The following is a 27,199-nucleotide window of genomic DNA, read 5'->3' as shown; positions in this document are numbered from 1 at the left end:
TTGATAAACTAAGGCTCAGAGAACACACACTGCCCCCAGGGTTTGGATCTTGGGATGCCCAGGATATGGTGGCCTCCACTGGGCCACATCCCGGTAATCTGGCCCTGTGTAGAATCCCCCACCTTGACTGGGGACTGGCTCTCCTTTACCAATAGAATGTGGTAGAAGTGACATGGCATAACTTCTGGCATGGAGGAGGCTTGGTAGCTTCGTGTGTGTATGGAGGGGGCAGCAGGGGTATGTGTGTGTGGTGATGTCAGTGTCCACATAAGGAGCCCCCACACAGTGGGAAACCAACCCACCCCAGAGGAGGATATGTCTGACCTCCAGGCTACCTTGGAAGTACATCCTTCACCCTGTTGGGCCACCCTCGCTGAAGCATGGAGGGCAAACCAACCACAGCCCAGGTCTTTCCCCAGGGAAGGACATCTGCTGCAGCAGCATGTCAACCCCAAAGAAAACTGGCTGAGTTGGTGTCTAAACAGTTCTTCACTAAATCTCCCAAAGCTTTCTTGAAAAGCACTCCAAAGAGGCTGAGAAGTGGAAAAACCATGGCTATGGCATGCTGGGGACAGAGAGCTGATGTGAAGGAGCATCCAAGGCCTCAAACAAGCAGCTATTTGTGGAAATGCACACTGATTAACCTGGGGCACCCTCACCCCATTCCCTCAATGGCCAGTGGGTTTGGAACTAGCCCACCAGGAGTGAGTTGTAGCCCTTGGGAGCCTGTACTTGAAGCCCAATGAGCTGGAAGGGCACAGTTGCCTTCAGGGCAACGGTCACCACAATCCCTACCCCTACACGCCCCCGCAAGCTGATACTTGGCCACAACTGACCAAGGGCTCCAAGGAGTCACTCCTTAACCCTAAAGCTGACCCATTAAGATGTATCTGCCTCGATAAGAGTATAACTCACAGTACCCAGGACACTGTTAGGACTCAAGAGACAAGAAAACCAGCTCACTGACCTCCATTCAATACTGGCCCCCACATAACCCCATGGGCTCTCCAACACCCAACTCTGCAGATGCCTTAGGCCCTGCCCTGCAGAGGGCTGTCTGAGTGATGCTCTGCTCTCAGGGAGCAGTATACACACAGGTTTTGGAGGGGCTGTTCAAGAGCTGTGTGCCTCCTGGTTAACTTCTGGCCCCTAAACTAGTTTTCCTGATCTGTCTAATGGGGTGACAAGCATGACCCCTTACTCCCAGGGTGGCCAGAAGCTCCAAGGAGAAGTTGCTGGAAGCACGTGGTCCTGGGCTTGGCCCAGCCTCAGGCTCCTACGATGGGTTGTCCTGGTCCAGGGGTCCCGGTCCCCCAGGCTCCTGTGACAAAGTGCACTGGCCCAGGGTTCCTACCTGACCACTGCATTGAGTCACCAATCGAGCCTTCTCTAAGCCAGGATAGCACACCCCAGAGGACCCAGCCCTAGCTCAAGGCCTAGAGCTAGCCAAGATGACTCCTGAACAAATGGGGACACCTGCTTGAGGATCTTCTGAGTTTAGAAAAAGAACCCAGTTGTGCTCTTCTCCAGGACTGCATTATTTGGCAGAATGGGCTACACAAAACAATTGGTTCTTTTGGCTGGACGCCATCCTCGAGACTTGATAGCAACAAAGAGCTCCTAGGCCGCCCAAAGCAACCGCCCTAGCAAGGGGGCAAATCCCCACAGGAAATGGTCCAAAGTGCAAGACAGGATGTGACCAATTAAAGTCTATTTATTTGTTTGTAATAAGACAGAACACTACAATCTGTTCAACACTGGGCTAGACACTGCCGTGATTAGGGGAAAGAGGAAGGGGCAGGACAAGGCCTCGGCTCAATTATGAATGTCCAAGGCAGAACCTTCTGGAAGACTCTTCCCTTACCCCGAGGGGCAAAAATAAAAACCACATGATAACCGTTGATTCAGATTAGAGAGGGCACTGAGCTGGGCCTCAGCTCAAAGCCAATGTCAGCACAGAGTGGGGACCGGTCAGCGAAGAGTATGAAATGGCCGAGGAAGGAGGAGTACTTTTCCTGCCCAGGCTCGCCTTCATCTGGAGAAACCCCTTTCCGCCACCACAAGGCCAGAGGAGCCCCTGGGCTGGGAGTTCCAAGGGAGGGAAGGATGCCAGTCTGAGGCCCCCCTTGCCTGGTTGTTCCCCCTTCTCCCACTCAGGCTGGTGCATTGTGGTGGTGGCTCCATGACACTGCAGCAACGCTGGGAAGACTCCGCCAACCCCCTTTATCTGGAGGGCAGGGCAGGGAGCAAGCAGCTTTGGGGGATGGGGTGGAGGGGATGACGGAAGCAAGTGAAGTCCACATGCATGCTTCCTGGCACTGACACAGCCTCTCCTGTCTCTGCCCACAGAGGCTGAGGGACCACAAGGCACGCGACCACCCCCAGCCTCAAAGGCCAGGTCCTACTTGATCAAACACCACACTCAGTTTCTTCTTGTCTGCATCTGGTCAGGCCTTAGTACTGCATCTCGTGGAACTGGGGGGCTGGAGGGGAGAGCCCCGGGACACTCACCAGCACCTGTCCGCAGCCCGGCTTCCTGCACAGTTCAACTGAATGGCACATCCAGCATGTGATAGGTAGTTCTGCATTCTCTGAGACAGCAGGACTGCCAGCAGAGGAGTGGGAAACCTTCCCATTACCTGATCACCATGTCAGGGAACTAAGCCCCAGAGCTCTGTCTTGGGTGAAAAGCCCTCACCACTCGCCAGCCCCTCTTGGGGAGGTAGGGGCTGTTCCCACTTCCCAGGCTTCTGAGGGATGGTTCTTTACAAGGGTTTGGCATTCCCTTTATTTCACCCCTTCATTGTTCTGAGGCTCCTGTGTCTTTAGGACCAAGTCTATCCATAACACTTGGGTTCCTCCCTCCCAGAAGTTAATTCTGGCTTTGGAAGAAAGAGCTGGAAGGAACGGGTAGTGCAGGGGAAGAGGCCAGTGAGGAGGTGCAGGGAAGGAAGCCCCCTCCTGCCCCCTTACTCCCAGGGCAGCAGAACTGACCACAATGAATACTGTGGCCAGCCTGTGGAGCTGGTGCACTCACATGGGGGGCCAGAGCAGGGCATGGGTAGAATTTTCCAGAGCAGGAAGGAGGGCTGGAAGAGCCTGCAGGAGAGAAGAGGGGAGCAGGGGTGAAGGCTTCTGCAGAAACACTACAGCCCACCCTATGTCTGGCCTAGGAACCTGCTGCAGGTCCTGGGTACCCCTAAAGCATGAGCCCTTCTCTAGGCCCAGAGTCCCTTCTAGGGACATCTGGGCTCCCTTCTAGTCCCAGCAAAAATCAAGGCACTGGGCGTGCCAGCCCAGGTGGCCATGGAGCATGCTGAGTGCTTGGCTCAAGTCACCAATCTGCTCTAGGCTGTGTCCATAAACAAGTGGATAAACCCTAAGGTTTCCATGACCCTGTCCAGCTCTGATGTTCTCTCAGGTCTGAGACTGGCTCCCCATAGTACTCATGGTGTTCAGAAGTGGCCATGTCTGAACAGAGCCCTCATCTCTAAGGTGCCCACCTTAGGGAGCTTCACTGTGAGCTGCTGCTAAGCAGTATCTATGGAAGCATGCCTGAGATACAGCAGCTCCAGACACCCCTTGGAAGGGTAATAAGTGGCTATGGATGGAAGTGGGGAGGGGTGGAGAGGGAAGGGGCTTGATCTTTTGATACCTTTTCCATTTTTGAACCCAGTGAATGCATTAGTTTTATGAAAGTTGTTCAAGAAGTGAAAAGATAAAGTTCTGGCCAAGGGCTCAAGGACTCTCTGCTTTCCTCCTTCAAATTTCTGAGTTGGTCAGGAACTACCTCAGTGCACCAAGTGCTCATCTAGAGCCTTCTGTTTTTATTGTTGGAAGTGCCAGGCCCTCTACTTCGGGAGACCATCATCCCACTTAGTTCTACTCCCCTTTTCCCCACCACCTGTTCTGGCTTACCTGCTGGAGACCGGGCACACCCGCCCCAGGACGCTCTGCTCCAGAACCCATGAGCCCATGTAGCACCGGGCCTGCAGCTGGGGCAGGCAACGGGCTGGCTCCTCTGCAGAGCACAGCCGAGGTCAGATGGCCAGGAAGGTGGGCTCCGCAGGGCGCCGAGGGGTGGGACCTATTGGAGGCTGCCCGGCTGGCATCACATGGTCCGGCTGTATTCAATGCCACCCTTGGTGGAGATGCTCGACCATGGTAGGAAGCTGCAGAGCAGGCTGTGGGCCTGGCGGTAAATCCTGTGTGGGATGGAGCAGGGGCTCAGGTTTGCTAGAGCAGAGCCCAGGTGCTGGATGTAGTCCGTGGGACTCTGTTAAGGAAGACTCCAACTCGCCTTCCCTGCCCACACACCCCTGGAATGGCACTGTCAGCAGGGGCCTGAACAGCAACCTGCAGGACTGTGTGCAGACAGCACGCTATTCTCAAGGGAGGCCAAGAGTCCGCTTACCCTGTGTAGAGTGCTAGAAAACCTTTAAATGGAGGGGCATCCACTATGCAAGATAATAAAGGGCAGAACATGGGTACAAGAGGACCTTTCAGGTGAGGCCTCAGGCACATGGACACCCAGACTAAGGCTGACGGACAGGGACTGGGTGCTGCAGGGAGGGGTACAGCAGAAGAGCAAGTGTTCCTGGTCCTCCTCCTCCTCTCAGTCCTCAGAGGGGCAGGGCCTCATCCCTGTGACACAGAGGGGTCAACAGTGATAAATCCTTAGACAACACAGAAACCCATCTTCACATGAGCATGGAGGCCTGTGAGCTTTGTGACACCTTTTTCTTTCCTGTTTATTTCCCTATGAAATGGATAAATCCTAGACTCATTTACTTAATTACACACACACAGTATTTTCTGGGTCACACCCTATGACTATTAAGAAGTCTTCTAACCTCCCTCCTACCTGTCAAGGGCTAGAGAGAGTTAAAGGGAAGGGAGCAGGGAAGAAACACCATTGGGTCACATACCTCACACTCTGATAAGAAAGGTTTGAAGCTAATTGTTCAGAACAGCAAACAACTCTTTCACCTCACTTGTTTGCTTTCTCCTCTGCCAGCACACAGGCCCCACAAAGGCAGGGGCTTTGTCTATTTTGTTCACTGTTGTAGCCCCCACATACCAGGAACAGGAGGGTCCCCAGTTCAATTCCGGCCAAGGGCATGCACCTGGGGTGATTTGTCCCCAGCCCCAGTCTGGGCACATGCAAGAGGCAACCCATCGATGTGTCTCTCTCACATCGATGTTTCTCTTTCTCTCTTCCTATTCCACTCTCTCTGAAAAGCAATGGAAAAAATATCCTCAGGTGAGGATTTAAAAAAAAATAAAAATCCACCACTCATATCTGACTAAAGTCCAGGGAATACTGTGTGCCAGAGCACATCTGCTTTCCTAATATTTGCAATCAGACCAACATTTCCCAATACATGTAAACCAGATCTACCCACACTACCATCTCATGGGGAAAAAGCATCCTGTGAGCTGGGCCTCATGAACATCATCAGAAAGCAACCACAACTTCTGCTGGTGCTAGGAAGCCACAGTTCCTCAGCCCTGAGAAGAAAAGGATATAGGATGGTCCAGGGAGGGTGGCCACCATTGATGTAGAGGACATAGGTGAAGCCATCTTTGAGGACCCCACGAATGGAGTAGTAATAGGGGAGATAGTGGTGCTGCTTAAAGTCTCTGTTTTCGTAGAAGTTTATTGCTGTGTTGTTGGTGGTGAGGACGTGCAGGTAGATAGCTTTGCAATGATCTTGAGCAGTCGTGGATATGTGATCCTTTAAACTCTCAAGTAAAAGAGAACCTGTAGGCAAAGAGGCAACAGTCACACATGGCAGAGCAGGTGAGAAGGAAGCATGAGACAGACAAGGAAGTAACCTTTGCAGAGATATCTCTACAGATCTCTCTGCCACTGTATCAAAGACTTCCCATAACCGCCCACTGTCAAAGTCCCTAAAATCCCACAGCCAGACAGGCCCGTTAGCTGCAGACCACTGGGTGTCCAGGATGATGGATCCCAGCTGCACAGTTCCCTCCCAGGGGCTGGATCCACAGTGGAGATTCACTAACCTTTCAGACAACAAAAAATGTAAACGTAAGCCCTGGAAAATGTGGAATGGGCAGGCCTGGGTTACAATGAAGACTGCTGTGGCTGAGTGGGATGGGAAGTTGGAGACATACGGATGGCACAGCACCCCAGATGTGACAGGGATATGATACATGGCAGCTAGGACTAGTTCATCATTTATGTTTTCTACTCTTAATCAAGCATACCTTCTGACCAGACATGAGCTTGTGTGTGGCAGCAGGTGTGGTTAAGAGGTGCCCATTCTGTAATGAGGACCTTTGGGAGCTGTTAGTAATCTGATATTGTCAGATTTGGGAACGAGGCCATAGCAGAAAGACCTGGTAATTCATGGAAAGAGCATGGGCTGAACTGAAGGTCAATGGTAGGGGAGAGGTTGGGAGGAAAGATGAAGGTCTGACCCAAGACAGAGGGAAGAGGGGTAGAAGAAGAGACAAAGGGACATTGATGAGAAGAAAATCATCAGGATTCGGGAAGTGACTTGATGTGGGTGGGGTCTATGTGCCAAGAATCATGATTTCAGCTGCCCCTTACCTATGCCGTGCTTTCTGAATTCCTTCACTACTCCCAGACTTAGAATGTATGCAACTTGAGTGTCAACAGAGAAGCTGGAGGCTAGAATATCTCCATCCTAAAAAAAAAAGGTCAGAAATAAAATCAGATTCAGTTGAGATACCTGGTCCCACTGCAGAACACATCTCAAGTGCTAACTCTCCCAGCCACAATACCTGGGAGGACACTGGGGCAGGAAGTGATAGAACAGAGGGTAATGGAAAGAAGAGGGTGTGGGCCTTTCTGCTGAAATAACACTCACAGCTCTGGTCAGTGTTGCTCAGTGGTTAGAGCACTGGTTCATGCACCAAAGGGTAGTGGGTTCGATTCCTGGTCAAGGGCACATATTGGGTTGCATGTTCAATCCCCAGCCTCGGTCAGGGCAAGTGTGGGAGGCAACCAATTGATGTCTCTCTCACACTGATATCTCTCCTTCTCCCTCTCTCCCCGCCTCCCTCCCTCCCTTCCACTCTCTCTAAAAATCAATGTAAAAAATATCCTTGAGTAAGGATTAAAAAAAAAAAAAAAAAAGAACACTCATGAAGTCACTTCTCTTTGGAATGGGTGACAGACCATACAAGGAAGGACAGTGATACCAGACAAGTGAAGCTATGATGGGCTATGATGGTAAAAAGGAAATGACTATGCTGTGTGGGCACTAAATGGTACTTATACCTGTCAACTGACACACCAAGAGACCAAACAGCCCAGACAAACACAAAGTTTTACAAGTTTAATTAGTGCTGGCTGGTGTGGCTCAGTTGGTTGGGTTTTGTCCCACACAAGGTTGCTGGTTTGATTCCTGGTCAGGGCACATGCCCAGATGCAGGCTCAATCCCCATTAGGAGGCGTGCAGGAGGCAGACTGATGTTTCTTTCTCTCCCTCTCCCTTCCTTTCTTTCTAAAAATCAATTTTAAAAAAATCTTTAAAAAAAAGTTTAACTAAAAGATCCCCCCCCACCCCCAGGTGGTCTTACAGTACAGAGGGTGGGGGAGTTTGGGTGGCCCCTGTGCTGTCCACACCAGGCAGAGTGGCACGACACCCCCCACCAACCCATATGTGTCTCTTGGTTCCAGAGATAAAATTCTGGACTGAGAGAGTTGTGAATTCAACCACCATGAGGTTCATCATGATGTTCTACTTTGTAAAGAAGGCTTGGTATCCCCCATGGAAAGAAAGCTTGGTGACTTGGCCTCTCTGATCCCCATCCACTGTTCACTGAGTTGCTCCCATGTGCCAGGCATGGGTTTGGCCTGTCCCTGTCCCTACTCCCCACTTTCCTGGCCTCAGCCCCAGATCCAGCACTCCATACCACAGTTGAGCTGGACATAGGCAAACTCAGTCTCAGGGAGGTGAGCATCCTCATCGCTCTTGTTACCTGAAGCCCATGGAACGTTCAGGGAGGTAAGGCAGGCACTTGGTTCCCCAGCTGATGTCTTCTAATAGCCCTTGTTTGCTTTCCCCAGTGTTGAATTCATTCGGCCTCTCAGTAGGGCCTGAGAAAGTGCCAGAGTGCAAAGGCTCCCTCTCCTGATACCCAGAGACTAGAAGGCTCCCGATCTTTGCCCTCAAGGGAAAACCCACACATTCAAAGGAACACAGAGATCTAGTCACCAGGCATGTGGGGCTGGACAGTTGCTGGGGGCACACAGAAGGGCTTCATAGAGTGAATTTTGGGGAACAAGTCAGGGAAGGGGAAGGTGGGACAGTCTGTTCTGAGAAAGGAAAGATCAAAAAGATACTGATGCTTACTGAAAACACCAATGTTTCTTTTTTTGCTGTATCTTGGCACTGAGTAATGGAAGAAAAACAACTCAGAAGAAAGCTAGGATAGAAAAGTTACTTTTAAAATAAACCAACAATGCCCAGCTGATGCGGCTCAGTGGTTGAGCACTGACCCATGAACCAAGAGGTCACCAGTTCAACTCCTGGTCAGGGCACATGCATGGGTTGCGGGCCCAATCCCCAGTAGGGGGCGTGCAGGAGGCAGCAGATTGATATTTCTCTCTCATCAATGCTTCTATTTCTTTATCCCTCCCCCTTCCTCTCTAAAAATCAATGAAGACATATTTTAAAAAAATAAAAAATAAAATAAAGAAATAAAATAAACCAACTTTGCCAGAATCTAATTATAGGCAAATTAGGGTAGGCTTGAGTAAATCCGGTTTTAAAAGGGAGAGAGATCCTTCAGCCTCAAGCCAAACAGATAGAAGCAGTTGCCATTTATTGGTGGGTTTTCCCCTCCTTGGAGTAAATACCCACGTGGTAACTGCTACTTAATTGCAACCACATGGAACAATGTGTTGGTGACCATAACCACATATTTTACATTTAGAGCAGGACTTACTAACTTGGGGTCCAAAGATTCTCTGTGGTTCTTAGATAGGTCTTGGAGGGGTCTATGAAGTTGAATGGGGGGAAAAAGTCTTTATTTTTACTAACTTGTAACTGAAACTTAGTATTTCCTTCAACAAACCACAGCAGTATCAGCAGTTTCTGTGACCGCTACCAATACAAATCACAGTCCCTTACAACTCTGCAGATTCTCAGTGGACGGACCGTTTATGTCCCTCCCAACTTCAAAATGACAGTCATTAGAAAGAAGCCTGTGGTTAGGACTTGTTACTTAACACACGACTGTATTATGTACACACAGAAAGAAACCATCTGGGTATGAGTCTCATATGCGGGAGGTCTGGGCTCCTACGAGAAAGGGCCATAAAGCAGGCAGCATGATTCTGTCCCAAGGCCCTGGCAGGCCCATCATCGCCGCACACACTTACCTCCTTGTGTATCTTGGTCCTACTTTTTATTTCAGCTACTATCATTCCTACAATGGTACCCCTGTAGGTTGCGGCAAGGGAAAAGAACTTCTTGTTGGAGGTGATGTCACGATACCATGAGTCTGGGTACCTGAGGAGAACAAACTCAGGTGAAATTGTCAAAGGCCAAGTCCAATTAACGTGCTTCACACAGTGGACCCACAGGGAACTCGAGGCTACTCTGTCCACTGCTCCAGGATTGATAAGGAGCCTGCCTACCACTTAGTCTCCACCAAAGTGTAGCATTCTCAGTGAATCAACTTCTTAAAGCAGCAATCTATCCAGAAAGGATGGGGAATTTCTGATAGGAAAATGATTTTTACAAGATGTAGAAATGAGAGGGGGGGGAAAGCCTCCCATGACATTGTCTCCAGGAGAGCAGTGCCTGGAGGTGTAGCTGGAAGAGTTTAAACTCAAGACCCATGGAAGCCCAAGGGAAGCAGAGAAGGGAACATTTCATGCAAAGCCCTACAACACAATAATGAAAGACGATGACTCAGCCCCAGGTAAGGAGACTCGGTGAGGGGGACAGGACACTTGGAGCTTTATGGGTTTGTGGGTTTGTTTCTTAACTTGGGACATAACAAGTTAGCCCAGATGCCTTTCTTGAGACCAAGAGCTGGGAGAGGGTATCAGACCCTCCACTGTGGAGACACAGTGGAGAGGTACTCTGCTCAGGTCTGCTCTGCAGAAGCCACTGACCACCCACCAGGAGGCTCTATGGGGCCTGGCATCACCCAAGCTCCTCTCCTGATTGCAGTGGGTAAAATCTGAGGTTAAGACTCATAGAAACATGATGTTTAGCAGGATCCTGTTTATTTTTAATTTTGAAAAGTTTGCATCTATTTTTCTCACAACAAAAGCTCTATGTGCATATTATAGAAAAATGGAGGAAGTACAGAAGAGTAAAACGAAACAAACTTGTAGCTACTAATAATCTACCTACCCCAAATCACCAAAAACACTTTACTAGATGGTACATATTTTTATAGGCTTTTATCTTGTGCATGTTTTCAAATAAAAGTGGAACTGTGGTACATACAATTTTCTAGTCTGCCTTTTTCACTTAATATCTCATTAAAAAAACTCTCTTTATCAAATATATCTCAATGACACATTTTACTTTTCCTGGCTGAATATTGCACTTTTGCATGCATACAGCCTAATCTATGTCAGTCATTCCTTACTGTTAAGATACTTGTTTCTCAATGTTCTGATTTATAAACTGCACTGCACTGAACATCTTTGTAGGTAAAGTATCTCAGCAAAGCCCTTTTGGAGAACTCTTCACATAAGGAACACAGTGAGGTGGAAAGGATGTGATGGTCATCAGGGAGCAGGACCTGGGCTTCTCTGACAGGCAAGGTGACTCTGACTCGGCGACCATGGCACCTCCTGGTCATCCTCGCCTTTGCACAGCCTCCTAGCTTCAGAGGATCCATGGGCATTACCCCCACCCCTCCAATCTGCAGCTGTGGGGCAGAGGGTGCCACTTAACTTACTCGATGGGGAACCAGTCGCTACACAGATGCTTCACAGTGTCTATGTCATCGTGGCAGAGGAGGCGCAGGCTGACCTCACTGAGGGCACTGGATGGTACCACCTCTGTCATTCACACCTGCAGGGAGGGAAGCGGGGTCAGGAGGGCAGCGAACCTCCCCTAAACACGCCCACCAGCCCACAGACCCCATCATGGCGCATTCACTTCCTTTTCCTCCTTCTAACCCGTGAGGCAGGAATGATGGAAAGACTAATGCCATCCCCAGGGATGGCGGTCCCCTCAGTAATTGCATGGAGCATTTCTGTCCCTCATAATAATCCCCTACAACAGGTGTCACAGTTGCTCTCACATTGCAGACAAGGAAAATAAGGCTTGGGAAGGGCTGGCAGGATGGGGACCAAGGATCCCCTCGCTACTCACTCAGGACACTCCTGAGCCCCCAGAGAGCAGCCTGCCTCTGGTCAGTTTTCTCTCTCCTCTCTGTCCCTATGAGCTGTCCTCTGAGCACTACTCCTCCCTGGCCTGTGTCATTTCTCCTTTGCACAAAACATATGACTTCTCCCAACCTGGGCCAGTGGCCAATGATCTGCTGTATTTCCAGGAGAATTGGCACTTGCTGGGTGGGTCATTTCTCCTCCCTTATCCAGCAGATAAAGACTCACGAGCAAAAAAAAAGAGAGACTTGCAAGACATCAGAGGTTCAAATCAGGGATCAGGAGTTGCTGACAACTATTTTTAGTCAGTAAACTACATTCAGTCCAGGTTGCTGATAGAGCAGCTGCCCTTGGTCCAGTTAAGATAAGGCAAGGTAGCAGGAAGACAGGCTAAATATTGGACTCTTACAAAGAGAATACAGTCTTTTTTTTTATGTTGAAAGCTGGAGATAAAAGACAAAGAATCATGCATTTACCACACTTTTTTAGGAAGAACTGTGAAGTTCATTCTTGAGGGCTGAGGAAAAATTCTTTCCTACAATTTCTAGGAAATTCTAGAAGAATGACAAACAATAAAAGTAGAAATGATAGAATTGGAATGTCATCACTTTGGAACTGCTGATGAAAATAATGAGACAAGCAAGAATCATCAAAGGCTTTTAACCACCCAGTGGAGAATGTTGGGGAGCAGGTGTGAGGCATGAAGGCAAAGTACCTGTGCCCCCAGGACTTACTGCTCCCCAAGGAAAAGCCTTTCAACCTCAAGATCCCACAGTCACAATTCCTCTAGTGATGCAGCCCAGCTTCTCTGACTAGTGCCATGCATGCAAAATCCACAAAGCCCTCAGGTTCCCATCTAAAATGCTGGGCCTGAAGCCAGTAGTGCCTCCAGACCTAACTTCACAACTACAGATAATACCAGGCACACAGGCATGTACATTCAACAGCATCATGACATCCAACAAACACAGAATGGTGATATTCTACAAGATGAGTGACCTGTCTCTTCAAAAAGTCAATGTCATTAAAAAAACAAAAGCAGACTAAAAGAGAAAAGACGACCTATAACCAAATGTAATGTGTAAAACCTCTACTGGAAAAAATAAAAGTCAAAACAACATTTTGTGGAAATTTAATTATGAGCTAGATAGCAGATAAAATTGCTATTAACTGTCTCAGATGTGAAAGGGTGTAAATGGCTATATAGAAAGCCTTAGGAGATGTATAATGAAACACTCTGGAGTGAGCTATCATGAGGTTTAAAACTAACTTTTTTTTTTTTTTTTAAATATATCTTTATTGACTTCAGAGAGAGGAAAGGAGAGGGGGAGAGAGAGAGAGAGACAGAAACATCAATGATGAGACAGTCATTGATCGGCTGCAGCCCGCAACCCGGGCATGTGCCCTGACCGGGAATCGAACCCTGATCGCCTGGATCCTAGGTCAACGCTCAACCGCTGAGCCACACCCGGCCGGGCTAAAACTAACTTTAAATGGTTCCCCCCAAAAATCTCAGCTACTGAGGAAGCATATATGAAAAAATGCTATTAACTGTTGAATCTAGGTGGCAGGTAAGATGTAATACAGGAACTTATTGTCCATACATTCAATTTTTCTACTATGTATTTGAAATTTTTAACAATAAGGGGTTAGGGAGACCCTGAAAGGGACTCCATAACTTGCCTAAACTTACTCTAGAAACCAGAGTTCTGCACGAGGGCACCATGATTGTCCAGTTGATGCCCAAAGGTCAAAGGGACCAGATGTTCTGCTCTTACTGCTCAGCAAGCCCAAGTGAAGTGCCCTTGGCGATTCTTCAAGGTCACCTGCTCCCCTGACCCCGCTTGTACCTGGGTCTCACAGGACTTCAGGCATTCCCGTGAGGGTCCCCAGGAAGGCTGTGTCCTAACCTGCCACCTACCAGTGGGCGAAATCCATCCTGAGACTTGACCACAGGGCCAGCAGGACAGCTGCTCAGCCTCGGTGCCCTGGACACAACCCCAGCATACTGTGCCCAGCAAGAATGGCTACTTTGAGGGCCAGCCATTGACTGGCAGCCCCCCAAGGACCAGGTGCTGCTGGGCGGTCAGGCTGAGGACAGGAGCCCCTTAGTTTGGATAGTGACAGGTCTGCTGCTATGCCACCTTCCCCTTCATACTACCAGTCAGCCTGGGACCATCTGGAGCGGGGCTTTAGAGGCCATGTATGCAGGGATGGAAATATCACTGTGACCTGGGTGACCCTGAGGCAGACATAAGGGGTTGGGCAGGGAGGAAGGAGGTGGGGGAAATACTGCAGGAGCTCTGTGGCTCTGGGGCTACCTTAGGTTCGGTCTTTCTAGAATACATAGGACTACAAGGGGTGGAGACTGAGCCACCTTGACATGTCCCCCTACTTAGCATGACTCAAGAGCTGAAATGAGAAAGGACCTGCTTTCTTCTCCTTTCTCTGTTTTTAGCCAGCACCTGGACACTGCCCACATGGTGTCTGCAAGGCAGGGACCCCTCCTATGACCCTGTTGGCAGCACTGGGTACGCTCACAAGGCCTGCATGCTGATGGGCACTGAGGGGTATGGAATGGAAACTCTTCAGAACAAGAAATGTGGGTGTTCCTGCCTGAGACCTGGTGGATCCCGACAGGTGTTAGGTCAGGAAGAAGCTGAGACACCTACCACCTGCACCTTAGAAAGGAGCAGTGTTCCTTCTCTAGCAGTAGGTGCCCTGCTAGAGAAGACTTAGAAGTGACAGAGCTGGTTTTTGGATGCACGATCTTTTTTTTTTTTTAAATCCTCTCCCACGGATATTTTTTCCATTGTTTTTCAGAGAAGAGTAGAAGGGAGAAAGAAAAATCGATGTGAGAGAGACATATCGATTGGTTGCCTCCCACACACACCCTGACCAGGGCCAGGGATTGAGCCTGCAACCAGGTACATGCCCTTGGCCGGAAATGAACCTGGAACCCTGCAGTCCGCACGACGACACTTTAACCATTGAACCAAACCAGCTAGGGCATGGATGCATGATCTTGATGGAACCTCTTGAGAGTTGGGCTGACCCAGACAAGTATCTCCAGGCAGGGAAGACAAAACAAAGGGAGAAGGCCATCACAAAAGTTAATGTAAGAGACCTGCTGGGAAAGGGCAGACCACAGCTGCTGGGCTGTGCTTATGTGAGTTCTTAGTTCCAAACACAAAACTAAACCAAAACACCAACCAAACAAGAAAATACCCCCAGACTTGGCAAATCTGAACTTCCCATGTCGCCTGTTTTTTTCTTTTCACTGGGATGCACCTTCAGAAACCAAGACACTGGCTCGATGTCTTGTAAATAGCTTGACTATCTGGCTTCTACACAGCAGGGTAACTCCAGTGCTCAGCTCCCATTTCCATGGCCACTCCTTCAGGCCCCCATCCCCAATGGCGCCCAGGACATTCTGGTGAGTGTGGCCTCAGGGACCTCATGCTGCCTAAGTGGCTAGATACCTCTTGGGAAATGGACTGGTTGACCAAAAATGGCAAGTCCTGAGTTTTTATGAGTCATCCCTGTCCAAAATATATCCTAATGGTCACTGGCTTATGAGGCGACTTCCCTCTGATCCTGGGAAAAGGGCTGTTTTGCTCCACATAACATGAATATACAGATTTAAGTAGTCCACCTGCCAAAAGCAGGATGGAGCCCAGCACATCACATTCCCCAGTAGGAAACACAGCTTCCGTGGAGATTTCTGCATGACCCCCTACTGCGCGGGCAACCCTCCCCCTACGAAGGGAAGAGATTCCACACACACACACAAATCCTCTAATAACTGAAGGTGTTGTTAATCTTTTTAGGTATGAGAATAGCATTGTGGTTATGTAGAAAATGTCCATATTCCTTAAGAGATGCACACTGGATATGTAGGGGTGAAATGACAGAATGTTATGGAATTTAATTCAGTTGGAGCAAAAGTGGAAAAATGTTAGTAACTATTGAACTGGACAATGGGTACGTCAAGTGGATGTTTGAAAATGTTCCTAATTAACATTAACCACCGGCCAACCAAACTTTTCCACATAGGCCGAATTTCAGATACGGACGGCAGATTTTCCAGCGGGTGGATTTAAATGCCTTTGGCATCATCACTGAGAGCTTTGGGAAGCAGTGCCACAGCCTCTCCACACCTCTTCACTGGGACCAGTGAGCTCTCAGCAAGTCATGGCTGGCTCATTGTCAAGCACTCTGGATGGGTCAGGCACCCAGTTCAGAGTGTTATGGGGACAGGGAATACTGCTTGGGACCCATGTTAACCAATCCTCAAATTCCAATGAGGTCTCAGAGTGACAGTGTAGACACTCACTGTGTAGTCCAAGGACGCAGGGCATTGTTTTAGGAGCCGTGCTTGAAGCTGCCCAAGATGCTAGGTATCAACCACAGGGCCACTTTAGGGCAATGTCCTTCCCTTCCCCTCAAGACCAAGAAAACTGGGAAAGGCAGAAAGTCCCTGTCAAAACTTAGAGCCTTTGGAACAAAGTCAACAACCCTACATCATCCCAGGCCTAGGCCAAGGCCTGTCCATCAATGCAGTCTTTCCAGAGAAGGCTCCTGAGACAAGGTTCTTTCTCTCCCTGTTGCAACCACCTCTAGCGAAAATCCTGGCAGACAAGCCCAAATACCTTACCACCTGCCTAATCCAAGAGGCCAAACAGTATGATCTATAAAAATTCTGCTCAACACCCTAGTGAGAACACAATCCCTGCTCTAAACTGAGCAAGAAAATGCAAATGGGTGTCCACTACGGGCTCACCAAAAAACAGCCCTCAAGTGGAAGCAACCTGAATGTCCATCAACAGATAACCAGACTCATAAAATATGGTCTACCCCCACAGTGGATATTTAGTACCTGACACCTGCTACAACATGGATGAATACTAAACACAAAATGCTGAGTGAGAAAAGCCAGTCACAAAAGGCCACATAACTTATGATTCTATTTATGTGAAACATCCAGAACAGTCAAATCCATAGGAACAGACGGTACATTAGTGGTCGCCTACAGCTGGGAGGGTTGGAGGGTGACAGCTAAGGTTGTGGGGTTTCTTTTGGAGTGGTGAGTGTTCTGAAATAAAATGTGCTGAAGGATGCACAGCTCTGTGAATACACTAAAACCAGTGAATGGTACACTATGAATGGGTGAACTGTATGACGTGTGGATTATATCCTCATAAAGCTGTTAAAAAACAAACAAAAAACAGCCCTAATCCTGAAAGTGAGTGATTCTTTTATGAGCAAATGGACAAGAAAGATTCTTTTTGAAGGAAGTCATAGTAAATTCCAGAAAGAATCACAAGCTTTCCAGCCTGCAAGTCAAACTGCAGGGACTCATGCTGGTGCCCTGTGGTGGGGCTCCTTTAATGGGGCTGGCCCAGACCCTGCCTCCTGTGGGCTCACCACTGTGCCAGGCCTGCTAGGGTGGGGGTGGGGTGCTCTGGAGAAGACAAGGCTAAAGATTAGGACGGCTGGCAGGAAGTACAGACTTACAGAGATAAGGAACACACGCCAGCCCACCAAGGCCAACCTGGTAGCTTACTCTGGATTTGGGCCAATTTTTTTATTTCCTATTCAAAGAAAAAAAGAAATCTGTTGTTGGCTTGGAATATGTAAGAAGTGACCAAAGAAAAGTTAGCAAGTCTCAACTAAGCACATGTGTGCTGTCCACGAGTTTTCATGGGGTAGCTGCTTACATGATTTTGAGAAAGGAAAGACGACTCTCAGATTTCCTCCAACTAGGAAATCAACGCAAACCACAAACCACAAACCACTGGATAAGTCTCAAACCAACTTTCAGCCCCAAAAAGTGACCTATGCCAGGAAACTTCCTATTGTCCTCTTCCCTGGAAAACCAGCTACAGTGGTTCATCTGGGGCTTGATAGGTTGGAGCCAGCCCCAGAAACAGGGTGATTTGACTGCCTGTCCTCATCACCCTTGGCAGAGCTCCAAGTATCTCAATGGCTGTGCCCCACAGTTTTCTCAAACAACAGCAAATGTACTCTGAGCTCCTCCTACAAAAAGGAGCTGCAGGACAGGATACTGTTAGCTCACTCTCACCAGTCCCTCCACCAGAGCTGGCAGGGCACGTGCAGGCAACTGGCAAAACCAGCAGGCAGAGCCAGAGACTAGATGGCCACAGGTAGACCTGGGGAACCTGAAGAGCTGGAACTGCTGTCCAGTCAGTAAGTTCTAAGATGTAAGGTCTTGACCTTTATGGTTGCCTGTGGCAGAGGACTGACTAAAGAGGCTGGGGGTGGGGCACTTCCTGAGGGGATGGAACTGTTCTATATCTTCATGGAAGTGGTTACACACACAAACATAGACGCACACATGTTAAAGAAAACTCATTGGGTACACTTTCTTGTATGTATGTTAAACTTCAATCAAGTTGATTCTAAAAGATTAAAGAAACACTCTACACTGAGGTTTGACAGCAAACGGAGAGATCTACAATAAATGAGCATCACTTATGCCCTGAGATTTATAAAATTTTCCCCTAGTATCCTTGGGACAAGGCTCTTGTTCCCTGTTCAATTTCAAGAAAAACACTGGGCTCCAACATACACAGCTATTTGTGGATTCTCACATCCCTATTAAAAGTACTTCTATGTTTTTAAAGGCCAGTTTTTTAGATGCTGTGATTTAAAAATAGAAACATGTTACATTTAACTAAGGGAGAAAGCAAGGTATCACAGTGCCTCATCTGTCCCAGACCAACTGATGGGGTGGAGAAGGGGGCAGGAAGTCAGGGGAGGAGAATAACACCCTGGTGCCAGTGAAAGGAAGAAATGGAGCCAGAGAAGGCAAGTTTAGAGATGGTGGTGGTGCTGTGGCAAGCGGCTAACCGCTGGAGGAGCAAGTCAGGGAACCCTTATGTGGCACCACTAGGTACCCCACTTGTCCATCCAGAACCTTCCACCAAGTACAGATCTCTTATTTCTACAGGCAAGGATTCTGAGATTTGCTAGACAACAGGTGACACTGGGTGAAGCCAGAGCAGAGGCCCAATATTAGGCCCTCTGTTCCATTCTGAGCCCTGGGAGGCAGATGCGACAGGCACTGAAGCCACAGGTGCATAGGCCATCTCTTGGTACACATTTTCCTACAAAGACGTTGACATGTCTGTATTACAACAGGAAGGATATACTGTACAGGAGAACTCTAAGTTCACTTGAGTTTTCTTTTTTAAATGATTTTAGAGAGAGAGGAAGGGAAAAAGGGAGAAACATACATTTGTTGTTCCACTTATTTATGCATTCATTGGTTTATTCTTCTTTTTTTTTTTCTTTTTTTAATATATCTTTATTGATTTCAGAGAGAGGAAGGAAGAGGGAGAGAGAGAGACAGAAACATAATGATGAGAGAGTCACTGATCAGCTGTCTCCTGCACGCCCCCACTGGGGAACGGGCCCACAACCCCAGCATGTGCCCTGACCAGGAATTGAACAGAGATCTCCTGGGTCATCATGCGCAACTGCTGAGCCACGTCTGGCAGGGCTATTCTTCTTTTTCTAAAAATTATTTTAATCCTCACCCGATAACGTTTTCTTAATTGGTATTTAGAGAGAGAGGAAGGGGAATATCAATATGAAAGAGAAACATCTATCAGTTGCCTTCCTACACACCCCAACCCCTAGGTATGTGCCCTGAACTGGGACTTGAAACCACAACCTTTTGGCATACGGGATGATGCTCCCACCAACTGACCCACCAGCCAGGGCTTATTGGTTTACTCTTGTATGTTCCCTGACCAGGGATAGAACCTTAGCGAATCTAGACGACGCTCTTAACCAACTGAGCTACCCAGCCAGGGCCACTTGAGTTTTAAATTGAAAACATGAAGTTGCGAAGGTCAGGCTTATAGTGAGAATCTTCCCAGGTTTCCTGAGTCTGCATCATGTCCTTGGCCTTTAGGGGATGGATGAGTGGAGCAATTCAAGGAGGGGCAGAAACTAGATTCTCCAAGACCCAAATGAAGGGCCTGCTGGCTCACCCTTCAGTCATCCTTTTTCCTTCCCCAAACCTCATCCTCCTGAGGCTGTCTACAAGCCTTATCTTCCTTCTGTGCTGACATGACCTTTCTAGTCCCTGAACCCAAGGTCACCTTTTCCTAAGGGGTGGTGTCTGGATATTTGGGCATTCCCTCACCCACAGTACTTCCAGAGTGTCCCTCTGTGTTTGGCCAGAGGGAAAGTAAAGGAATGGCTGCCAAGATGTCTCCAATGTCGACAGGAGCATTTTCCATTCCCTGCCAAGTGCTGAGGATTCAGAATTTGGGGGGCTCAGAATAGAGTTGTTCCAGGTTCTGGAGGGGTTTCATGGCATTTTCATGATACCCACAGGGCCCTCTACTTCCACCCCAAGTAATAAAGCCAGAAACAACCCTATTTGCTGAAGACCCTTCCTCTTTGTTGACTGTGTCCTGACACCCAGGTCCACAGGGCCTCTCCCTTGTGCAAAAGCAATGCTTCTGGGTCCTAGACAGGCAATGCTTAACTTTTTAAAACCACCCTTTCCTCTTAAGGAGTGTTCTGGACCCTATCCTTGACCTCAGCAGACTTAAAGTATTCAGGCCAGCCATGACCACACTGCACCTTCCATCACCCCTAGAACCTTCCCTTCCTTCCCTTCTTTCACTTCCATTGGTTCCAAAGCATTCTTCCTCCTTGCCAAGACTAGACCAACCTCCACTTATGCTCTGGATGCTGTGCCCTCCATGTGCCCCCAGACCCTGCAGGGATGCTGAAGTCACAATGACCCGTGGTCAAATCCAAGCTCTGACATCCACTGAGACATCATTGTCCTGCTACATGCTTCAGCTCTTATCTGTCTCTGGGAAGACAAATGAGATGGCCACTTCCAACAGGAGTGGCCACTCCAATCCCTGGCCCAGCTCCATGTCTCCTCCCCCTCTGGCTCAAGCACCTCCTTTCTCCAAAATTTTCAACCTTCTCTTTTGCACAAACTCCCCTCCAAAGGGCTGTAAACACACCATGTATACCTTCTTTTGAACAAGTCTCCTGCCACCTTCTTTCCCTTCAATGTAACCACCTACACCACATTGCTGCCACCTTCTTGCATTTTTCCTGCCCCTTCTGCTCCAGCACACCAGTGATGACAAACCAACAGCTTCCCCTCTGAAATCCAGCAGCCCTCCTTTGGGAATTGCCTCCCCTGACTCTACAGCTCACACTCAGTTGACCTGTCTCAAGTCCCCGACTCCCTTCACCCTATGACAAAACACCACCCTAGTCCTTCCCCGGCACTCCAGGCTTCTTCGCAAGTAAGCACAAAGGAAGATTAGCACACTTTCATGGCACAAGTATTAAAAACCACCAGGCCCTCGGGAATGTGAAATTCTGCAAATGCCAGGTTTATTGGCTTGGAAAATCCAACAATAAACTCCAAGCTCTTGTGTTTAGGATAAACACAAGAAAAGGAAAGGAGAAAAGAAAAGGAGAAAAGGAAAGGAGAAAAAGAAAAATAAACCAGTGATGGGCACAGGACACTGCCTTGCTCATCAGTAAAATGGGTCAAGGGCTAAAAAGAGAGACTGAGGGGAAACAGTGAGCACTCTTCATAGCTGGTCTGCTCAAAGGAGCAGCTGTCGGTGGGGGCGCCGAGCCGTCTCCAAGGAAGCCTGGGCTCCTTCCAAAACTTCAGTGTAGGAGGAACGTGATTAATTTACAGGGTGACAGGAACAAACACCCAGCACTCTAGTCCCAAACAGCCGCCCTCTTAAAACCCAAGCCATCGTGCTCAGAGGGGAGCCCGTATATTCGTGACATACAATTTAAGACACATCTCTTCAAGCATGAATTGATGATACGGGAGAATTCCATTTGCATGAAATTCTGAAACTGGCTAAGTGAACTGATGGTGACAGAAATCAGAAAGTGGTTAAGGGGTCCTGCTCTAGGTACTGTGGTTGCAGCAATAAACATAGTCTGAAACCTCTGATTAAATGGGGGAGGGGAGTATATGGGGGACCAAGGTGTGCTTTCCTGCACCATTACCAAAATACTCACAGAAACCACTTCTTTTGCTCAAGGAATTCCATGGTAAACAGCACATTAGTAAACACAAAAAATGCTGTAAACCAGGCTGTGCAGAGAGAGGTTAATACAACTGTGTGGAAGGGATGTTCTCCCCACTGAGCCACAAGGAAAAAGGCAGGCAGGGGATTGATCCCCTTGCATTTTCCCCAAATTGTACCTAAGACCCAAGCAGTGCTATTAAAAAGAAGAAAAATGTCAATGTTGCAACATTATCTTTTTTTAAAAATGTGGTAAAATACATATAAATTTTATCATTTTAACCATTTTTAAGTGTACAGGTCAGCGGCATGCACATTATTGTGCAACCACCCCCAATGATGGTCATCAGTGACCATCATCTCCAGAACTTTTTCATCTTCCCAAACTGAACTCTAACTCCCTGCTCCAGCCTCCAGCAACCACCATTCCACTTTCTACAAATGACACTAGCAACTTTTTATGCTTCGTGGCTCCTCTTCATTCAAAATGTCAACTTGGAAGGTAGCCTTCAATTTCACTTAACCAGAGACTTCCATCAAAGTCTCCCAGAGACGTGGCTCCAACCAATGTGACTTATTCAACTTCCCAGGACAGGAGGTTGCCAGACCTGAGCATCATTTCAGCATGACAGGAGCCTCCATGCAGTTCAGGGCATTATACATTTTGGAGCTGTGCTCTTCAGCTTTTTATTGTGTCCAAGATGAGATAGATCTTATTTTGCTCAAAATTTTTTATTTCACCATTTTGCTCTTTTACTTCATGTCCACAGTAAAATGGCCCAGTGTGAATGGCAGGTTCTCGGGCCACTAAGCACGTGTGCCACTTGCAAACCCCCAATACTCCTTCAGAAGGCATTTGGGCTAGTCTTGGTCAAGGCAATCTGAGAGAATCCTCTCGTTGTTCTAAGGACGTACACCAAAGCAGCTGACAAGTTTCTACAGGAAGGAGGACTGTATTGTGGTGCGGCACCCAAGGAATATTTGCCTTTTGTGGCCCCATTAGATGTTAGTATCAGGACTGAAGGAGGACAGCTGAGGTTCAGAGAGAGACAGGGAAAACGAGGAAGAACAGAGGAAAAACAGGATCCAGGAGGGTGTAACTGAGGGCCAGAAACATGAAGCCAAGACCAGAGAGACCCCATGGTCCCCCTGCCTGAAAGCCCGAAAGTCATCTTCCTGGAATAGAAAATGAGGGCGCAGATGAGCCTGAGCTGCCAGCTTACATGGTCACATGGAAAGATGCAACCAGAGCTCAAAGCAGGAGACAAGTGGGGCATACGCCGGATGGGCCATAAGGATGGCCTGGTCAAGAAGTACCTTTGCTTGGTGGCTTTTTAAGTTGGGATCTTGATAGGAAGCCATCTGACGGCATGTCCAGAATATAACTCCCAGTTCTGATGAAGTGAGCCAACTGGTCTGGTTTAAACACAAAACAATTCAAATAATAACATCAAAACCACCTGTAACGACTACATTTTTGGGGAGTGGGAATCAAAGGGTAGTAAAATACCCAAGACTGGACCCTGCCTGGGGCTCAAAACCAAGAGCAAATTGGTTCTTCCAGAGAATTTCAATAGCTACAAACTAACACTGCTTGGGGGAGCAGTGGGTGAAATGGACAAGCAGCTACTTCAGTTTGAAAGGAAAAAGTACAGCAACAGGGGAATCGGGTTTCAGAAACCCTGTCTGTCCCCTGGCTGCTGCCCCTCCAGCAAACCAGCCCTCTCCGCCTTTCTTCACTTTTCCATCTCATTCTGCTGGGTTTTGTTATGATTTTTAATCTCTGCTTCCCTGGGTTTGCATTTAGGATCCTTCCAAGTTAAACAGAAGTTAAATATAAAAAATGGGTCAAATTTGGTATAAATTAACACATGATCATGAGGTAAACTTTTACACCAAAAATGGTTTTTGAAAAGTAATTCAACTTGTCAACATTTGCCTCTGGAGTTATGGCTGATGTCTGTGTTCTATGCCACTTCTGTTTTTCTTACCATGAGCTTGAGTTGTTTTTATTAAAGACTGTCAGGTGATGCGTAAAAATTATGAAGACATTTCTATATTAAAATAATCTCATGGGCTGTTTTTAATTGGTAATAACTTGGAAATTTTACACTGTCTCTTCAAATTATAAGGGGAACAATTATTCATTTTGCCCCCAAATAGACTCTCTTAGTGCCAACTTTTAAACCCCATACCATTGTAACATGGCATTTTGTGCACTGATGCCAGAAATAAAGAGATTCAAAGCTTCAATGAAGCAAAGAGAAAGTGGCTGTGGGTAAGATCGACAACCAGACTTGTAAAAATATTTTAAGTGGTTCCTGTGTAATCATTTAAAAGCCATTTTAGCCAGCTGGTGTTCCTCAGTGATTGAGCTCAGCCCATGTACCAGTAGGTCACCAGTTCAATTCCCAGTCAGGGTACATGCCCTGGTTGCAGGCTCAATCCACAGTAGGGAGGAGGGCAGGAGGCAGCTGATGTTGATGTTTCTCTCACAGATGTTTCTATCTCTCCTCCCTTCCTCTAAAATCAGTAAAAACTTTTTTTTTTAAAGGCAGTAGTTTTTTAGTGGCTACATAAATTCCAATTTAAAAAATATATTTGTAAGTTTTAAGACAACCACTTTAAAAAAGATTAAAAAAGAACATTCCCCTTTTTTGAGGGAAGAGAATGCTTTTTTAAATCTTTTTGTTTTACTATGAACACATGTTTCTTGTTTCCTACAAGGAAATCAGTATTTTAAATAAAGAGGGCTTATCTGGTAAGGGGCTTGAGGTGTCTTTTGGGGTGGTGGTTGTACAAGTAAGTTCATCAAGCAGTGTACTTTTCTGTATATATCTTTTTTTTAAAATTGATTTTAGAGAGGGAGAGCAAGGAGGAAGGGGAGTGAGAAGGGGGAGGGGGGAGGAAGAGATAAACATTGCTGTTCCCTTATTTATGCATTCATTGGTTGATTATTTTATGTGCCCTCGCACCCTTGGCAACCTTGGCATATCCAGATGATGCTCCAACCAACTGAGCTAACCGGCCAGGGCTTGTATGTATATCTCAATGAAAAGGTTAAAAATGGGAGGCCAGAGAAGAAGTGAAGCAATTTGAAACTAAGTATAAAGAGCAGCAAGACTTTCTGGATAGTTTACAACTAGAGTCAAGAGTCATGTCCTAAAAGAAACAAGTCTGAAAGAGGTATCCAGCATCACTCCCATGAACTAGGGAAATGACGGAAATATTGTTGCATTAACATATTCCAGATAAGAATTATTTCCAGTACCTAAGGGACAATTATCCACAGACTATAAAATAAAATTGCTTTCTTCTGTTACTTTCAAGGTGGGTTCTTGGAGATAAGACGTAGAGATAGAGGAGCAACCATTTAAGGGAAGACAATGCCTGATAGGCAGTCAGCTTTCTACTCAGGTAGAAACAAAGTGAGACCTCTGGGCTATTTCAGCAGACACTGAACTGAGAGCTCTGAGGAGTCTTCTCTACATTGTGTGCCCTCTGGCTGCTGCAAACTGCTGCAATGTAAGCATGCCATGTCCACCTGGTCTAAACACACCTCTGGCTGCAAGACACCAAAGCTGTTGCTAACAGGTACACTGAGGCACGAAGATGGGGTGGCGCAGGACAGCATCACCCTTCTCAGTTCAGGCATATCTTTTATCTCTCAAATCTACCATCCAGGAATTTTCTTCCATCCAGGGCAGAGCATGCTGTTGCTTAGCAACTTCAACAAGTCATATCCCAAATCTGGAAAAGGTGTGGCTAAAATAAACACAGTGACAAAATCACTGCAAGTTACAACTGGGAGAGGCTAAAGATAGAAAACACATAGATCTTTTTAAAAAGTGTCCATATCTTTTATTCTGACCTGTTAACACCATGCTCTGACTTTGTTTCTTACAGGTTTTAACTGTCTTCATAGAAGCCCAGAGAAAGAATATGAATTTATTTGTTTTTGCTTTTAGTCCCTTCCAACTCAGTGATGCTCAAGACTCCTGTTCTTCCCTGGTATTATTGGCCAAAGAACTCCTATCATTTATCTCTACATCACAAAGTGCTAAAAGTGCTAGGAGGACTGTGGTATTTCTGTAGATGACCTGGAACAACTACCCCGGCTCAGTCAATTAAACATTAACTAGGAGTTTTCTGTCTTTAGTTTTCTGGTAAAATATCGGCAACCCGCAATGTTCTCTCCAGTTCTGACACTCCCATGAACCACCATTCCAGGTACCATAGAGAACTACAGTAAAGGTCTGTTATCCTTTCCTTCAGGACAAATGAATATTAAATCGTATGGCTCAAGGACTTGGCACAGTGAAAATAGATCAATGAAGCAGCCAATGTCCACGTTTACTGCAAATTAACTCCTTGCCTCATCTCAGGTCCTGGGCCCCGTCACCTGCTGGGCAGGCACACCCATATTCGTTGTGAGCGGTCCAGAGAAGGCCCAGAGCCTCCCTCAAAATTTTCCCAGGGGGACAAACCACAGAAGCCACAAATCCCCTCTATTCCTTAGGAAGGGCCCGATTCGGCGCAGGAGGTCAGAGTACGGTCTGCATGTAAAGTACGAGAAACAGACACTGATAAGTCTTAGTAGAAAAAGGTACAGCTAAGGGACTAAGACGCGGAGACTACCAAGACAGAGCCCCAGGCTTTCAGGAATTCACAGGAGGGCAAACACGTCGGCAAAATAACTACAAATCGTGCAACAAGTACCAAAACCAAGCGAGGAGGCGGCGAATCGTTCAACTGTGAAAAGGCCAGGCACTTCGTCTCGAGCGAGACTCAGGAGCAGGCTACACTGGTTCCAAGTTCCCCCAATAACCCGTCCTGGGGCACGGCAACCAGGCGCCCTAGGCTGAAGGGCCGGCTCCCATCTAGCGCTGGGAACCGCGCCCCTCCGCACACCTGCGGTCTGGGGCGCTGCCCCTCCTCACCCCGCGACCGCCTCCTCAACCCTGCCCGGCCCCACCTCCGTGGGGGCCCCGAAACCCCGCGGAGATGTGGGCACGGACCGGAGTGAGCCGCACCTCGGCCTCCCTCCGCCAGGGGCCCCTGCGCCTCCGCCCGCCGCAACCCGAGCTGCTCCTCCTCCTCACTCAAGACCCCCGCCCGGAGCCCGGCCCAGCGCCTCTACCACAAGCCCGAGCCTGGGGGACCTCACCTTGGGCGGGGAGCCGGCGGCAGCAGACGGCGCCGTGGGGCTCAGCGCATCCTGGGGTCACAGGGAGCCGGAAGTCGGTCCGCGCGGAGCCCGCAACGAGTTATGTAACCGGCTGGGGCAGCAGCCGGGACCGAGGCAGCGGCCCGCGGCACTTCCGCCTCCCGAGCTGGGCCGGCGGCGCAGGCCGGAAGCCCATTGGCCACCGGCGTTCACGTAGGACGCGGTCTACCCGAGGCCGATGCCGCCATCTTAGGAGTGGGCTGGCCTCGCCTGAAACCAGGTGGCTGGCGGAGAAGCTGGGACGCCGGTGGGGGGCGTCTGCAGTGGGCGGGGGAGGCTCGGAGAGCCCAGGGGGCGGCCCAGGCTAGGAGGGCTGGAGCCTGAACGCCTCACGCGCAGGCCGGGAGGCTGCTCACAACTCTCCAGTCCTCGACCATCATTTCCTTGTTTGGGTTTGGGGCTTGGACTTGTCCATCCCCAGTCCATGCGGGGTTTTGAACTAGGGAAACGTGATTGAGTGACCCGCCCCCGCTGGCGGGCAGCCCCGCCCCGCCTACCGCAGGACATCTGGACGACAGCCGGACGGACGTCTCTGCAGAAAGGCAGTTTCGG

The 27,199-nt window shown here is 48.3% G+C and overlaps 1 protein-coding gene across 3 annotated transcripts; it reads right to left on the bottom strand.

Moving 5' to 3' along the window:
- Positions 1–1,696: 1,696 nt before the first annotated feature.
- On the bottom strand, positions 1,697–26,755 carry NAA60 (N-alpha-acetyltransferase 60, NatF catalytic subunit). Of its 3 annotated transcripts, none has more exons than XM_081132180.1 (8): positions 26,588–26,755; positions 10,924–11,039; positions 9,383–9,512; positions 6,581–6,677; positions 5,530–5,764; positions 3,919–4,268; positions 3,038–3,099; positions 1,697–2,605 (listed from the first exon to the last, which is right to left on the bottom strand). In XM_081132180.1, exons 2-6 carry the CDS (start codon positions 11,031–11,033, stop codon positions 4,112–4,114), a joined length of 729 nt encoding a protein of 242 aa, XP_080988306.1. In that variant the 5' UTR covers positions 11,034–11,039; positions 26,588–26,755; the 3' UTR covers positions 1,697–2,605; positions 3,038–3,099; positions 3,919–4,111. The 3 variants fall into 3 exon arrangements, with proteins under 3 accessions (XP_080988306.1, XP_080988307.1, XP_080988308.1); XM_081132181.1 differs by lacking the exon at positions 1,697–2,605 and adding an exon at positions 22,738–22,836 and having other exon boundaries at positions 3,012–3,099; positions 26,588–26,724; XM_081132182.1 differs by lacking the exons at positions 1,697–2,605; positions 26,588–26,755 and adding an exon at positions 26,140–26,159 and having other exon boundaries at positions 3,012–3,099.
- Between the last annotated feature and the right edge of the window lie 444 nt (positions 26,756–27,199).

Source organism: Miniopterus schreibersii, assembly GCF_964146895.1.
Source record: "Miniopterus schreibersii genome assembly, chromosome: 3".
In the NCBI taxonomy this organism is placed as follows: Eukaryota; Metazoa; Chordata; class Mammalia; order Chiroptera; family Miniopteridae; genus Miniopterus; species Miniopterus schreibersii.
Note: the sequence above shows the minus strand (reverse complement) of the source record. Positions and strands in the feature narration are given on the sequence as shown.